The sequence below is a fragment of the Cyclospora cayetanensis genome, unplaced genomic scaffold (genome assembly GCF_002999335.1).
Source record: "Cyclospora cayetanensis isolate NF1_C8 unplaced genomic scaffold, CcayRef3 CcayRef3_contig_3, whole genome shotgun sequence".
NCBI classification, from domain to species: Eukaryota; Apicomplexa; class Conoidasida; order Eucoccidiorida; family Eimeriidae; genus Cyclospora; species Cyclospora cayetanensis.
The window spans coordinates 561,106-577,249 of record NW_020312258.1 but is presented as its reverse complement, the minus strand read 5'-3'; the positions used below and the strand labels follow the sequence as shown (position 1 = coordinate 577,249).

General features: G+C 55.1%; 4 protein-coding genes across 4 annotated transcripts; 2 read left to right on the top strand and 2 right to left on the bottom strand.

Annotated features, from left to right (window-relative positions):
- Positions 1 to 99: 99 nt before the first annotated feature.
- LOC34621161 (lysophospholipase D GDPD1) lies at positions 100 to 1,233 on the bottom strand. The gene has a single exon (XM_022734385.2). The coding sequence runs from the start codon at positions 1,231 to 1,233 to the stop codon at positions 100 to 102; it is 1,134 nt and encodes a 377-aa protein (XP_022589154.2).
- Positions 1,234 to 1,743: 510 nt separating this feature from the next.
- On the bottom strand, positions 1,744 to 9,539 carry LOC34621159. The gene is made up of 13 exons (XM_026338752.1): positions 9,436 to 9,539; positions 8,917 to 9,282; positions 8,668 to 8,781; positions 8,231 to 8,326; positions 7,759 to 7,840; positions 7,261 to 7,332; positions 6,880 to 7,043; positions 5,865 to 6,127; positions 5,628 to 5,776; positions 4,895 to 5,402; positions 4,527 to 4,589; positions 2,192 to 2,238; positions 1,744 to 2,061 (listed from the first exon to the last, which is right to left on the bottom strand). Exons 1-13 carry the CDS (start codon positions 9,537 to 9,539, stop codon positions 1,744 to 1,746), a joined length of 2,346 nt encoding a protein of 781 aa, XP_026194537.1.
- Positions 9,540 to 12,109: 2,570 nt separating this feature from the next.
- Positions 12,110 to 14,304, top strand: LOC34621158 (cleft lip and palate transmembrane protein 1). Its single transcript, XM_026338751.1, has 7 exons — positions 12,110 to 12,217; positions 12,551 to 12,646; positions 12,837 to 13,019; positions 13,195 to 13,293; positions 13,479 to 13,521; positions 13,825 to 13,982; positions 14,188 to 14,304. Exons 1-7 carry the CDS (start codon positions 12,110 to 12,112, stop codon positions 14,302 to 14,304), a joined length of 804 nt encoding a protein of 267 aa, XP_026194536.1.
- A 202-nt stretch (positions 14,305 to 14,506) lies between these two features.
- On the top strand, positions 14,507 to 15,325 carry LOC113147624 (cleft lip and palate transmembrane protein 1 homolog). Its single transcript, XM_026338750.1, has 4 exons — positions 14,507 to 14,580; positions 14,751 to 14,833; positions 14,905 to 14,961; positions 15,015 to 15,325. Exons 1-4 carry the CDS (start codon positions 14,507 to 14,509, stop codon positions 15,323 to 15,325), a joined length of 525 nt encoding a protein of 174 aa, XP_026194535.1.
- The last annotated feature ends 819 nt before the right edge of the window (positions 15,326 to 16,144 follow it).

Below are 16,144 nucleotides of genomic sequence, written 5' to 3'. Positions count from 1 at the left end.
CCGAACCCCAAGGCAAAACAACTTTCCTCCTCGTAGCAGGGGACTTCTGCAAGACGAGGCTTGCATGCATCGCTTTACAGAAGAGTCTGTTGGATTCGCTTACTTTTTGCACTTTTTGTTACGCATATCAAGGTACTGTCTGAGATGCATGGGCCTGTCGGTCATCAGACCGTGGCATCCGATCCTGTCAAGAGCGTCCTTGTACTCTTCTTCCTTGTTTACCACCCAGCCTAAGACGAGAAGACCCCTCCGCTTCAATGCGCTTACAAATCCTGGATTTGTAATCAGGGAGAAGGTGAGCCAGGCTTCTGCCCGTGCTACAGCATCTGCAAAAAGGAACTGGAGGCACCTGGGTGCCCTCTCCCGCCTTTTTGCTGCAATACGCAGAGCCTCACGTTTGACATATGCGTAAGACACCGGAAATTCAAAGATGTCTTCATGAATGCGAATGAAAGGGAGGATTCCCAGGTAGTAGGACAGTAGATATAGGAAAGTACGACGGGGACCCACGGCCATCACAGCTTCAGGAAACTCTTTCTTGATGAGATCTAGCTTTTGCTGCATAAACCCTCCAAAAACAGTTTTTTTCTCTCTCTTATATCGCCGTGTGAGTGCAACTACGTCGCGTATGGCCTGATGGTCTAGAGGCCCCTTCATATCGACGTTAATGAGAGCTGACGGAAAGGCTTTGTAGACATCTTCCAACAAGGGCATCTTTTCTCCCTCGAACTGTCTTGGAAAGCACTTGAACTCGGGGAAAAATTCGAAGAACGAGCCTGCATGCGAGCATTCAGGGGTGCTTGGTTCCGCAGCCGCCCCTAGCTCTATTTCCTTTGAGGAACGAACCCGAGGCAGAGCCCCGTAATCTGTGTCTTTAACTCGCGTGTCAGTGCCACAAACTCTCGACAAATTGTCATCGTGCACTACGACTAGCTGCTTATCCTTGCTGACCCAAACATCCAGCTCGATCATCTCACACCCGCATTCCTCAATGGAATACTTGAACGCACTCAGTGTGTTCTCCGGGGCCTCCGCTTGGCCGCCCCTGTGGGCTATGCAGACAGGCATAGGGCCGTCCAGGGGCCCCCCTGTGAGGATTCCGCGTCGTTTGTGCAGCATATGGGGCCAGCGGTTCAATACCCAGCTGGACCCGACGAAGCAACAGAGCAGGGAACAACCAAGGGTGTAGGGAGAGAAAAAAGGGAGCGAATCCGTGGATACGACATTTCCCATTGTGTAACAATCGTTACAATACTTCTGGCCCAGATAAGACAATAAAAAGAGCTACACTGCGCGACAGCAGACTTGTCACGTCCCATGAGCTGTTGAGAATACCACAAATCGGTCACCAGGCCCACGAGCCGAAATCTGCAAAATCAGAAGCCCCCGTTCGATCCCTAGAGAATGGAGAGCAGAAGCAAATCTGAAATGGCTAGGAAGTGGAATATCCCCCTTCCCCAGTCTCATACAGTGTTCACGGCAGGGCCCCCATCCCCAATTCGCTCTGCGGCTGCTCTCTACGGTCTGCCGGTACAGGCAAGAACCACGAAGATGCAGGCGTGTCTGCGAACTTCTATGGAAATAGTATTTAAAAACACATTGTAGAGGGTCTATGTTTCCTCTATTGTATGGACACGCTTCGTTCGACTCCACGGTCCAGGGCTCGTGATTGCGGGTACTGGGTAACCAGGCGTGCCTTCGCTAGCTGCTACCACGAGAACACCTGAAGCAGGCCACGGACGCTTATTTCTGCGTACTTGGAGAATTTCTGTGTTGCAGCGGAGCTAGCTGCCGCAGTTTATGCAGCCTCGGACAGTGAAAAGGGGCCGCCAGACACCCGCCTACGTAGCGGATGAGAAACTGCGCAGCGCACTTAAGGTCACTCCTTGAAACTCTCTGCTTAGCGCCTTGAGTTGCAATAAAAGCTGCAGAAGCTGCTGATTCATTGTGCAGCGCCGTTTCCCACCCGCGTTGTGGTGTGCCGGTAAGTGAACCAGCCTTGCACAGTATTTTGCGGCGCAAGCAGCAAACGCAGGTATTCCTACATTGAGAAACTTCTAGCTATTGTTGTCATGGAGGAAACACCCTCAGAGGCTGTCGCTGCAGATGCAGCAGCTGCTGCAGCAGAGGCTGTCGTTGCAGATACAGCACCTGCTGCCGCAGCAGAGGCTGTCGCTGTAGATACAGCAGCTGCTGCAGCAGAGGCTGTCGTTGCAGCTGCAGCACCTGCTGCCGCAGCAGAGGCTGTCGTTGCAGATGCAGCGTCTACTGCAGCAGAGTCTGTCGTTGCAGGTACATCAGCTGCTGCAGCAGAGTCTGTCGTTGCAGATGCAGCACCTGCTGCTGAAGCAGAGGCTGTCGTTGCAGATACATCAGCTGCTGCTGCAGCAGAGGCCGAGCAACAACAGACGGAAGAGCGCCTACCCAATCAAGAGCCAGATGAACAAGTGAATGCGCAGCAGCTGCAGGTTCAGCAGACGTGCAAGGCTGCCAAGCTACTACAGCAGCAGCTAGATGAGGAGGCTGTGTCTGTTGAGCAAAGCCGATTGCTACTAGACGAGCTCGAGAGGCGAATTGCGCTTTGTGAATCGGCGATAGGTGAGCATGTTTCACCCGTATATACGCACATATATGCGTATTTGCATGGTCCTTCACCACAACATCCCTACAGCAGCAGGACTTAAGATGTTGAACCCTTTCACTCCCTGCATTGCACATCCCTTCCCTACAGCTGCTTTTGCTCCCTTCACAACAACTGCGCCTGCTCTTCATTCAGCGACCCTGCATCCTGCTGTCTGCTCTGTGGGTTCATGCAGTTTGGTTTGCTGTAGTGGGTGCGATGACTGCAGCTGTAGCTGCTGCTAAATGCATCTTTTGTGTTTATGTGCCTCTTCCACTCTCTTGCAGGCTTAGACGCCTCCTCGGCTACAGATACCCTAGCGACTTCGGCTGCCTCGGGCAGTCCAGCAGAATATGAGTCATCTCTCGTGCTTGCCCTCTGCCGGCTGCAGCACCAAGCGAATGCGGCCATGAGGGGGCCTCTGGCAGACATCGAAGGGAAATGTGCGCAGTATCCTGCTGCTGCTGCTGCTGCAATACTCTTGAAGCCCTTCTTCGAGCTGCCGCCGCTGCCGAATGGTGCTGAGAAACGTCTGTGTGCCTTGGTGCCGTTTGGGGGCTTTCCTATTAGGATGAAGCTCCCTTTTCTCCTTTTGTGGACTGTGAACTGCTGATCCTGGTGCGGCTACTGCTGCAGACTCCGAGCTGAAAGTCTGGCTCGAGGGAGGACACGTGTCTGCGGCGCGGCTGCTGCTAACCTTACGGGCGAAAAGAGATCTTGTGCTGCAGCAGGAAGAGCAGTTGCTAAGCGTTGCAACTCAGCTCAGGACCCTTCAAGGTCTCGAAGACGTTGTCAATCCCCCTTGCCTCTCCGGTATGTGGCGAGGCCCCTTTGAAGCGCGATTTCTCAGAAACAGGAGCGCCGTCAGGATAGCAAGTATTCCTTGATGACCGATGAGTGGGAGTAATAGGAACTAGGGCGGCAGTAGCGGCAGCAGTGACACCCTACTTACGCGTGGCATAGAGCGTGGCATGAACGGATACATGAGGCTTCTTGCTATTTTGGGGCTTCGCAGAACTGGAGGACTACAAGCGACGCATGCGCATCTTAGAGGCGCAGGGGAACTCCCTTGCGGTGCAGACTGCGCGGCTAGAAGAGAAGGTTGTCAACCTTGCTGCCCTGTACAACACCACTGTACGTGTGCGGTTGTTGCAGCTGTTGGCTGTGGTGGAGGGGGGCGTCGTGCGCGCGTGTTGCAGCGCATTCCCTCTCCTTCAAGTGTAGCTACACACCATGGGGTGCCGCTGTCTGCGTGCGACTGCTCTCAGATGAACATGGTTAGCAGCGTCATGGAAGAGTGGCATGTGCTCCTCGCCAAGTCGGGGGCAGCGAACGAGACCGAAAGGGTCCCCTCTAGTGTGAAGCCGCAGGCAAGCGAAAAAGCGGCAGAATGAGCAGTGCACCAGCGGAAAAGGCTGAACAACAGGCGGATTCGCTGCGAGCTCTTTTGCCGCCTCGACCCAGCAAGGTGAACAGTGGGTGGATGAGCGTGGCTTTCTCCTTTGAAAAAATGCACGCGCGAGACGCCACGAGCTCTACGGAGCCTCGCCGTGTGGATGCTTCGAGGCGCCTCTCCCCATTGGCAGAGACGCAGAGAGGGGCGCGCTATGTCGTCGCCTGGCCTGCCCAAAATCCTGCAGCGACTCCCTTGGGCAGGTGCCTCCTGGCTCTGGTTTCTTGACGCTATAGGGTCAAGCATGCCGCCCGCATGCGTCTGTGTACCGGTGCAAAGACGGATTTTGTCAAGAGGGGAGTTTTGGGGGGGGGCTGTGTTGAGGAGTCTCGGGGTTTAAGGGAGAAGAGGGAGGTGCGCTGAGGCGCCCACCTCCTCCATCTTGACGCCATCTGAAAGATGGCACTGCCGTGCTAGGCGATGAGGGATGTAGGAAAGACAGCGGGGTTGGTGGGGGTGGCAAAAGGAACTGACTGCGAGCAAGGGCCACCGCGAGTCGTCTGTAGCGTAGGACGTCTGAGGGCAGCCCAGCACGTGTACGCATCCTTAGTTTGTATAGAGGCTATTGAGAAAATCGCACTTGGACAGCAGGCAGCGGGAAGGCGATAAAGGGGGTACAAAATGTGCAACAACAAAAACCGTAGCCCTCTTCCTGATGAGAGCGCACTGAAAAGGGTCAGGAACGCGCCGCCAGACCTGCATCACTGGAAGCCGCGTCCCGACTGCTCGACGCCTTTTGCAGAGGGTTGCTAATAGTGCTGGTCTGTGTCTGAGAGGGGAGGGGGAAGGCAGGTTAAGGGAATATCGAAGTCTCTCCCTACCGGTCTTGTTGCGCTCGCGATGGGAGGCCGTTAGGGGGGCACACAGGGCAGTGAGCGGCTGTTGCTGCTGCATCAGGCGCTCGGCACGGGTAAATTCAGCCGCGATGGCTGCCCAGGCGGCACGGCTGAAGCGATTTACGATGCATCTCGTGAGAGGACATCGCACCATCAACACAGAGGGAGGGCGACAACTGCTGCTGCCGCCTTCTTGGCTTGTGCTGATGGGGGGGCTGCAGGAACGGATTTGGGCAAGAGCCGCGCTGCGGGGAAGGCCCCAGACACCCCACTTGGCCGCAGGCTGCCACCCAGGTGTCTGCATGGTAACTCCGGGTGGCGTGCCCTCCGCCTGTTCGTTCCGTGCGGCGCATGCGCGCGCAGGCTGCTCCCCGTGCAAAGCCCGGGGGTCTAAGGGGGCGGTGTCTGTCGTGCCGACGTGGAGGGAGGCGTCATAGCAGTCTACCGTTACGGGGGCCTCGGTGCTGAGTGCCGGCAATGCGGATCCGTAAAACTGCAGATGGTCAAGAACAGGCAGAACCAGCACCCGTAGATGCAGAAAAAAGCTGCTAGTTACGCTGTGCTGGAGAGGGAGGAGGGGCTGGCACCCACAGAAAAGGGCACGAGGAGAAGTGTGCTGCAAGACGTCCAGACCAGCGTCCAGAGGGGCCCCCAGAAGCCGCCGTGATACAGCTGACGGGAGCGCCGAGACGCCAATAGCGTCTGTGTCTGCCCTTACGTTAAAAAAGCCACGCAAAAGCTCTCCCACTGTCTCCGTGTTCACCGCGAAGTTCTTCATGACCTCCTTACGGATTTGGCTGCAAAAGAAGCATACGTACCAGCAAATCGAGGCAAGCAAGGGACCTTGGCATGGTGTTTTTGACCAGGCTTAAAGACCGTCAAAGGAAAAATATAAAGCACAGGAGAGCGCTGTCACCGCTGTACAAGACATCTCCCTCATCGACATGGAGGTTGCAGGCAGGAACCGCAGCCTCCCTCGTCTTGTTGCCACAAATTCCTACTATTAACGCCACAGAAACATACGTGCAGTCCGACATGAATGGCAGCGGGCGCAGTGTATCTCCTCCGAAGAAAGCCCCAGAAGGCTTGCTCTTCCCTGCAGAGACCGCTTCACTGCCCTGCGTAAACATGGCTTCTTCAGAGGCGTCGGGAGTCTCTGCAGCTGCAGCTGCGGCGGCTTCAGGACTCTCGTACCGCGCGTCATAAAGCTCGATGCTCCTGCAAAAGCAACAATAAACAACCCGCTGCGGAGGGGCTGCAGGAAGTGGAATCCCCATGTGTCGTCACAGAGGGTGATGCACGGAGGCGCAGGGGGTGACCCCCGCGTAGACAAAATTCTGCAGGTGTTGAGCAGCAATTCAGCAGAGCGTGCAGGTGCATGCGGCGTGCCGCTAGCGAAAGGGCCTTCTAAAGAGACCTAGAAAGAACGCAAGTGGCACGAGGCGCGCTGAGGAGGATCTCTTTCGCGCACAGAAACGGCAAGAGTTATGCCTACAGCCACTGTGTGCATTCACGCACAAGGAGCTCGAGCGCCCAGACAGACGCGTGCGAGGCAGGAGTGAAGGGGCCAGACGGAGGAAAAAATTAAAAGCCAGAAGAAGCAGCAAGACACAGAACCCTTTAAAAACGTGAGGCAGCACTCAGGCCCTGCGCTCAAGAAAGCGGACTTGTAAGGCGGGAGAATCGGTGGACTGCGCGTCTGCAGGAAGAAGAAGAGCTGCAGCATTAGCGTGTAAGTGCTCAATGTTCCATCTGCCCTGCAACACCGTAGACTCAAGAAGCCAAACACAGTCAATGTGCTGCTGCTCTTGCTGCTGCTGCCTGTGTGTCACGTAGAAACACGGCTCCAAGAGCGGCATGTCATGCGTCGTACACCCTAGCAAAAGCAATCACGGGGCAGCAGAATGACGAAAGAAGCACGACGGAAAATCGGCTCGGTTGCTTGTTTGATTTGTGAGATCGGGGCCTGCCTGTTGTTGATTCCTCGAGAGGCTGCCCAATGCTTCAGCACGCGACCAAGCTGCAAGACGCGGGGATCAAGTTCTCCAAATACCCTCACGAAGGCGGAATTCGCGAGCGCAGCAGAGTTGCAAATCGAAACGTCCAGCAGGCCTAAGCCATCGGTTCCTACGACCTGCAGACGCAACAGCAAGATGCAGCTATATACACATATAGGGGGCCGCGTCTGGTGTAGAGACAGCGGCGCAGCGCCGCGGGAGGCTGCTCGCGCTGCTGCTCTACTGTCTGCAGCTGCTGGCAGTCCAACTGTCCTTCTCTCCACTCCCCCCGCAGCGCCGCTGTTTAAATTACCGCGGCCTTCTCGCCGCTGCTTTTTGCCGCTACAAATCTACCTTTGCAATTGGTACTTGGGCAGGGATCACTTCTGCGGATCCGAAGGCGTAGAGCTCTACCAGATATTTTACCTGCATGGAAGGAGCAAAAGCGTTCGCAGCGCGAAGCAAGAGAGCAGCGCACAGGAACTGCACATCAAAGGGGCCCCTGTGTGCAATGCTGCACCCATCGCCAGACGAGCAGCAGCACGAGATCGACTGAGAGAGGCAGCATCTTGCTGCTCTCTCTTTACCGCGTGTGCTGTATCTCAGCAGAAAGCTTGATGAAGGCCTCCCGCCCTCACCCCTCCCCCTCACACAACTAGCTGGTATCTTCGTCGCTGGATGGAGGTTCCAGAGGATAAAAATAAAGGGAGAGGGCTAAGCAGGAGGCCGCCGGAGCTAACCCTGCCTCTAAAACTCCCCGTTGTTTGTGCATGCCAACCATCCGTTGTCAAGCAGCGCGTCTACTAGAGGCCTAAGTGTTGCTGCCCACGGCAAGGGGGGGGGCCACCCTACCACGCGAAGCCTTGCGAGCTGCTCCGCCTTCTGTGTTACGCCAGGAAGGACCAAGCAAGAGTCTACGTCGCTGCCCTTTACCCTGCAGCAGAAACGGACTCGCTCACGAAGGGCGACTGCCCGCATTCCAAACTTGCAGAAAAAAACGCCGGCTGATGATCCTCCCACGAACTCTCATTTTGGCGGGGAATGAGGGCAGGTGAAGACTGCACGAAAGAGAGACACACCAAAATCCGTTACTGCAAGAACCAAATGTCTGAAGAGAGCCTCCCAAGTGGTGCTGCAGCAGGGGCCTCAGTCTGCAGACACCACGCAGACGGGCAGCAAAGAGCAGCAAAGTGCAGTGTGGCTGCTGCAGGACGCTGCAAGCGCAGATCGCTCTTTCGAGTACGCAAAAACTGCCTCATTGAAAGGGATCCGAGTTTCGCAGAGAGGGGAGCACAGCACGCAGCGTCGACTGAGAGAGGCATACGCTTGAAGCAAGACTCTTTTAAGCTCGTGCTGGTGGGCCCTTGGCTGCAACGCGGCATTCAAGGCATACACTGCAGCGGAAAGCTGCTGCGTATAGCTGCAGTGCAGAACTCGCACGCACACCCCGCGAAGCAGCATCGAAGGTTCCCCATGTATCTTTTTCGGCTAGCAACGCGTCGTCAAGCCACAAGCCAGAAAAGGCAAAGCGACTAGGGAACACAGGCGAGAGGCGGTACAGGGGCCAGATATCTACTCCCACTCACAAGCACACAACCTGCCCCCCACCAACCCCTCCAGATCCCCTCCAGTACCCGAGGCGCTAGAGTCTCGGCCAGTACAGGAAGAAGAGTAGCAGCACCACCAACAGGAACAACACCAGCAACAATTCAGCCTACTGGGGCATCTTTGACCAAGGGGATACACAGCGCCATCCGTCACCCTCCCCCTGAGGCAGTCAGCGATACAGCTTCAGGCTGTAGGTGCACTATCTCTGCCGCTGTTGGTGCTGGGGTAGGGGTTGCTGCATTCGCGTCTCTTGTCCTTCCCTTTTCGCTGAAAAAGGGGAAGGTCAAGGTATAGGCTCAAAGGGAGGACTGCGATCAACAAAAAGGCTTATTTACAGGGCCTGAGAGGACAAATTCACGCTTGCGAGTTCCTAGGCAAAAGCGCAACAACCTTCTGCGTTACTAGGGGGCCTCCCTGGCTCCCGATGCCTTCCGAGGGGCCCCCCGTGGCGTGCAGACAGTGGGAAGGCTTCGGTATTTGAAGTGTTGAGCCGAATCCTTAGGGTCGGTCGAAGGAGAGAGCCTGATAAGCAGAGCATTTCTGAGTTTTCTGGCTTGCAGTGAAAAGTGTCCTGGATGTCGGTACAGCCCCAGCCATAATACTGCAGGACCGCTGTAATACGAACCCCCAACAGCGTGCAGCCTTGCTGCTCGTGCATGCCGCGGAGCGCCTAGGCTGGAGCCTCTCCTGCTTTCTTCGTCGCTCGTTTGTTGTATTTTTACTGCTCTTGACTCGGCAGAGGCTGCTGGAATTTTCAAGAAGTCCCCTCTACTCCAGAGACAGGGAGGGCCCCCCAAGACTCACCAGGTTAGGAAGGGACTTTGGGCTACTCTGAGCTGTACAGACACCGGACACGCAACGAGCCAAGCCGAGGTGCGCAATTTTCAAGTCCGCCGGAGCAAGAAAGGGAGGCTGTAACACCCGCTAAAAGGCTTTTTCTCCCCAGCAACCAGAGCAGCCGCAGGATCAAGAGACATTCCCCTGCGCAAGCGTCCCGAGCTCTGCCGCTTTCCTTTCCACGCCATCGCATTTCACTTTATCCCTTCCCTCTGCATTGGCACTGAGCCCTGAAGATGGCGGAACCAGGCGCTGCTACTGCCTCCGCGGCAGAGGAAGCTCCCCAGCAAGGCTTTTTGTGTAAGTCCTTCCGCCTTCCTCGCGAAACACCTCTTCTTACAGCAAAGGGTAGCCTTCACATCGCCCTTTCTTCTAGCACCTGCCGCAGGTGGAATGCTACACGGTGGGTGGCTCGACTGTCCGTATGCATGCAGCGCGCATCGGAACGATGCTGTTCAAAATCATGGTCTTCCAGTCTCTCATGAACTTGGCTGCTTCCTTCTTCTCCCCAAAGCCGCAGCAGCAGCAGCTGCAGCATCTCCCACCCCTCCGGAATGTTCTTACCCCGGATGCTCAATTTGTAACCCTCCAACTCTTTGACCCCCTACACACGTAGCTGCAATCGGTTCCCCAGGAGGACGCTGGAAGGAGCCTACCCTCAAGTCTCTATCTAGCTCGCATATTGCCACGCCCTGCAAAGCTACCTCTAAACCCAAAATCTCTGACCTTAAAACGCATGTTCCTTTCGTTCCCAACCTCCTTGGCTGTCCTGTTCTCCCCGCTCATAGCGCTCTTCTGTGGGGGAAGGAGGGGGTGCCCCCCGTGCTGCTGCTTCTCTCTCTCTTGCTCTCTATCTATCTATCTATCTATCTATCTATCTATCTCCCTGTCCCTCTATCTCTCTGTCTCTTTCTTTCTGTCTTCTTCAGGACGTCTTCATGCATCTGCACTACCTTCCCTCGCCTCCTCCGCTGCCGTCCAGAGATTTCCCCGAAAATTCCAGTGGCGCTCTGGGGGAGGCTCCTGCAGACGAGAATCCTCAACTCGGATTGCTAGACATGTACAAGGCAAGGCTTGGCATGCTGCAACCCCCCCCCGCAGATGAGGCTGCACTTGCTTTTTGGGGGCGCATGCCGCTGCAAACGCTCATGTCACCTCCTCGCCTTTCCCACTACTACTGCCCTAGCACTTCTGGCACGGTTACAGCAGACAGACAGCCAGAAGCTGACACAGCAGCCATATCCGCCGAGGCTGCAGAAACGCAAGCAGCACTCTCAGCACAAAATTCGACCCTAGGAGACAAGGCCGTCTCTCCACCGACGCAGGAGTCTTGTGCCTCACCCCGCTTGCTACCTGCCCCCATAGAGGCCTGGCGTGTGCTTTCTGCCAAATACACCTATGACTGGTGGAGTCGAAGCGAAGAAAAAACCCTCCAGATTTCACTGCAACCCGAGTTTCTAGATTCTGAAGATCTTGTCCTTGCCCTAACAGTCACAGTGGTTCCTTACAGTGCATACGACGCGAATAGGCATGAAGTGCGCCCACACCGTGCTAGCTAGCTGCTGCTTTTGACTGGTGCTAGCTGCTGCTTGTGTCTGCTTTTAGCTGCTACTTGTGTCTGGTGCTAGCTGCTGCTTGTGTCTGCTTCTAGCTGCTGCTTTTGACTGCTTCTAGCTGCTGCTTGTGTCTGCTTCTAGCTGCTACTTGTGTCTGCTTCTAGCTGCTTCTTTTGACTGCTTCTAGCTGCTGCTTGTGTCTGCTTTTAGCCGCTACTTGCGTCTGCTTCTAGCTACTGCGTTTGACTGCTTCTAGCTGCTGCTTGTGTCTGCTTCTAGCTGCTGCTTTTGACTGGTGCTAGCTGCTGCTTGTGTCTGCTCGTTCTTGTGTGCTTCCTCTCTGCGTTTTCTTTAGCTGTGCTTGCTGCTCTACCTACGCACTGTGCTGCAGCAGCGACCCCTGCCTTTTGCCCCTCTGTTGCCTGCGCAAAACACAGCTTCCTCCCCCCACATTCTTTCTATCCCTCATCTCTGTAATGCACATGCGCCTCGCTGTCACTGCACTCCCCCGTCCAGCCTAAACCGTGTCTAATAGCGCAGTTGGCGTGGAAGAGCTTGGATGTATCGCTGCTGCAGATGAGTCCCGAGGAGGCAGTGGCAGCAGCAGCAGCACTTCCTGAGGAACGGCTGATACAGCGCACGACTTCACTGGTGCAAAAGATGAAGCCTTTTAAGAATGAAGAGGAGGAGCACTCTCTGCTGCTAGGCGGGGATCAGGACACCGCGAATACGGTACATGCATGCACTCCCCTCCTCTCAGAGAAACTAAAAACCAGTTGAACGTTGACACATTCCTCGGGCTTGCGAGAGCGTCTCTCTTGCATATATGAATCTCAAACTGCCCCAGTAATCCGCAGATCCTGATGCCTTTCGCTCTGCCATGGATGCTCCTTGCGTTGTGTCCATGGCCTTCCCTACCTTTCGTCTTGCCGCATGCCGTCGTGCTCGTGTCTGTCTGTCTGTCTGTCCGTCTGTCTCTCTGATTCCGCATTGCGAGTCTTTTTGATCTGCATCTTGTGTTTCATCCTCCCGCTTCTCTCGTTATTGTGCTCTCTGGTTTGGCAGGCAGCGTTTGTGGATGCCCGCCTGTCGCTGTCTGCCCGTTCTTCCTCCTCCCTGCGCCATCTTTAAACCCTTCTCCTCATCGTCTGTTGTATGCATGCTCCCTTCCCTCCTTTTTTCCGCGTCCGCTGCACTGCAGGATGACCAGACAGATCCCATCCGACATCTCAAGAGCCGATTGGACGTCTCCCTCGTATACGATACTTCCGTGCATAGCGCCGCCACGCTCTCCACAGGGCCTCTGCAGGGTTCGTTTGCCATCTTTCGATTTCTTTTTTTTCATTCCCGTCACCCGCACTGCCGCGTTCCCGTGCATTTCTTGTTGCCTTTTTCCCTTTCCTCTCTCTGCCTGTCTGTGTGTATATGTTTGTCTGTCTGTCTGTTTCCGTGTTATCCGTCTCGCCGTGTGTCTGTTTCTCGCTCTCGTCATTTGCTTTTGTCTGCAAGTTGTAGGGACCTGGCCTGCCTGCCGCCCTTTAATGGATCTGCAGCGCATTGGGTTGTGAGCCCTTTCTTGTTCAAACTCTGCATGGAGCTCGGAGGGGAAGGGGTGTTGGGGGCTTTCTGATGCAGGCCTTCAGCTGCGGTTAGCTGCAGGAGAATACGAGCCTATGGTCAACATCTCGGACTTCTGGCTGCTCGAGAAGCACTTCGTTCCAATCAACGCAACCCTCGTTGTAAGTTCTCATGTCAGCGTCTGCCCTTCCCGCTGCTTGCCTCCACCAAACCCCCTCTTCTCTCCTTTCCACACGCGGCTTTCCTTGGTAATCGGCTGCTGCACCACTGGCTAAAGGTTCTCCGTGTGCAGCGCCTCGTTCCCCGGCGCTGCGAATGCTGTCTCTCTGTGTGTGTAAACGGCTTGCACAGGACGTTCCGCAAAACATTACACTCTCCTTCGGCGTTGGAAGCGTCCACGCATGGCTCCTGCAGTCGCAAATGACGGGGGTACAGCAGCAGCAGGTACAGATGGGCATTCAAAGTGCGCGGGAGGGCTTCATGCTCAAGCGTATCCTCCTGGAAACAAACCCCTTCATGCTCGCATTTTCCGCGGTATTTATCCTCTGTCACTCCGTCTTCTCCTTCTTTGCGTTCAAGAACGGTAAGTGGGCTTTGGGATGCGCATGAACTGCTCCTGCCTCGGCGCGGCAGCGAAGCAGCACGCATGTAAGGCGTAGTAGGAGAATTCATGTGGAAACGGCGAAGAGCAGTTTCGGCAGTAGTCCAGACGCATGCGTTTCTATTTTCAGACATGCAATTCTGGTACAAAAACGAGTCTATGGAGGGACTCTCCGCGGTGTCGCTCATCTTTGGGTTTGTTTGTGAGGTTAGCGACTTCCCCGTCTCTTGTGTCAACAAAAGCCCTCACGCAGAGTTTCCGCAGTTGCTGCTTTTCTGCCAGTGCGTTTTACGCATAGTGTCGCTGACGTGCTCAATTCGAAGGCGCATGACGATGTGCCCTAGCTATACTTGTCGCAGCTTATCATTGGACTCTATCTCTTCGACAGCCAGGAGACGTCCTGGCTCATCCTTTTTGAAGTCTTTATTGGCATTGGTGAGCGTCCGCAGCTCCTTCATTAGCGGCCAAACTCCTCCTTTTTACCTCGTGTGTTTATTTTGCATGTGTTGCGCGTTTCACGGTCTATGCATGCAATGTGTCGTCGTGCCCCAACCCGGAATGGAAGGGACAGAATGTTTACACTGTGTCTCGCGAGGTGTTGCTGCCGTGCCGCTCGCGTAGGCCGTTCTGCCCTCTTTGTCTCTGTCCTCACTATGTAGGCGCTCGTTGCAGCAGCTGCCTGCACTCTCCGCTGCCATACAAGCATGTTTGTTTTGTGCATGCGCCTGACGGTCTCAGCAATCTCGGGGTGGAAGCTGACGAAAGCCGTCAAACTCGAGCGCCGACACGACTTCCCTTTTGTGCGATTCTCATTTACTCGGAGCTATTCGGATTCCCAAACAAAAGACTATGACCGCACCGCCATTACTTACGCCAGCATTGCACTGGCGCCCTGTGTATGTGCAAAAACACGAAGCGCGTTGTACCCCTCCTGCTGCTGCTGCTGCTGTTGCTGCTACTGTCAAGCCGCGAATATCGGGTGTACTTGTCACACAAGGCAGTCTTTTTGCTGGGAAGGGGGGCTAAGAGCAGCAGCAGAAGCTGCCTGTTAGGCCCTCTCAGGGTTCTTGCTTGGCCGTTCTGAGGCGCATGGTGCTGCAGCTTGTGGGGTATGCGGTGTACGCGCTACTAAACAACAAATACAAGTCCTGGTACTCGTACATCATTTCGGTCCTCGCCGGTTCCGTCTACACTTTTGGTGAGGCAGTGCCTCTTTGACCCTTCTCATTTCTTCTTTTTATGTCTTTCCACAGTGGTTCTACTCGCTTGCACTTCCTACCCGTGCCCTTGCAGGCTTCCCCAGGCGAGAGGTTCGGCCGTTCGCATGCTACATGCACGCGCCCTGCTCGCATATATGCCCAATCTCATCTTTGATTTTGTGGGTGTTTTGCCGTTTGTGTCGTGTCCAGGATTTGTGCTGATGACGCCTCAGCTATATATTAACTACAAACTGAAGTCTGTAGACCACCTGCCGTGGCGTGCCCTGATCTACAGGCAAGCCGTTCGCCTTCCCTTCAGCAGCAATCCTTTTACACTGCCCTCGCTTGTAGATGGTCTAAATGTGCAGGTAGCAGCGACAAAAACAAGACATGGCAACACCCTGAATACATTCCTCCAGTCTTTTCAGGGCAGTCGAATTACGTCTGCCTCACTTTGCGTCTTAGGTCCCTCAATACCTTTGTTGACGATGTGGCTTCCTTCCTAATTGACATGCCCTGGATGCACCGGCTCTCCTGCTTCCGTGACGGTAGGGAGCACTTCAAGCGCAGATGTTTTTTAAATCTTCTTTTCAATATTATTTCCTCTTCCTTTCACAAGCTGAGGAGTCTTTGTCCTTTGCCGATGCCGCCCTTGACCCTCTGTTCCTTCAACTTAGTCCCGAACCAGTGCTTTTCCTCATCGACTCCTTGGGTGTATCTGCCTCTCAGACATCATTTTTATTGTCTACCTCTACCAGCGCTGGATATACCGTGTAGACAAGAGCCGTACCATGGGCGCGCAACTCCAGGCGGCTTCTCAGCAGTCTGCAGCAGCTGGAGATGATGCAGCTAATGCACCATCCACAGCTGCGCAATCCTCTGAGGCTGCCAAGGCAGCAGCATCGCCGGGAGTCCAGGCAGCCAGTGAGGCAGTACCACGCGTTGAGAGTATCGAAAAGGACAAGGGCAAAGCCTCCTGCACGGAAGCGGAGGGACTTAGAAGGCGGCAACCGCAGACTGCGGGGGCCCCTCATTCCTGACAGGAGGCCATCTGAAGGGCTCTAGCCTTCCGAGGACGCACCCTGCTTGCCTCGCTTATTCCCCTCGTATCAATCGTGCTGCGAACTCGGCTCTAGTCGGCCTTTCTGGAGTGTCATAGGAACTGCAGTCCGCTGGGTTCGAAGCACCCGGACGCATTCTCAACCTCTCAGCAAGTGCGACGCTGGAGCAGTTGCGTCGAGGCCGTGCAAACTTCCATGCAGCCTCAAGTCTCAAAGCCATGCAGCTAATGCTGCCCCTACAGATCGGCGCATTTCGTGGACAGCGGAATTCCCCCTTCGCCTCCTGTACCAGGCCCCCTGGCTGTGTGCGCAGTGTAGGGCCCCCCTCTTGAGCCCCTTGACAAAGTGTATGTACGGCTAGAGCGACAGGGTGTCGCCCCTCTTCTGGTTAAGTTGCTTCATCCACTGGCACGCGGCCTTTGGATGCCCCTGGGGACGTTTTTGGCCCCCCCATGCACAAAAGAGGCTCTTGAAATATCGCTGTCAGAGTTTTGCAGCGAAGAGACCTATTCTCACCGGCTGAGCCTAATGCGCCATATTGTCCTTCCATCAAAAGCACTCATGAAGCCTAGGCTAAACGAACTAAGGCGGGAAGCCTTGTATAAACTTCAGACCTGGGGCCTTAAGGGCGTTTAGCATCACCCACTTTCGAGTGTACTACAAAGCGCGGTGTGTGAAGAAACGCAGACTCCTCTGCGCCTCTCACTCGATAGAAACTTGTTGCACGGGTACTGCTAGTGTAGAAATCTTGTTTCCTACTAGCATGTAATTTACTTTTTGCTCTGATGCCAATGCACT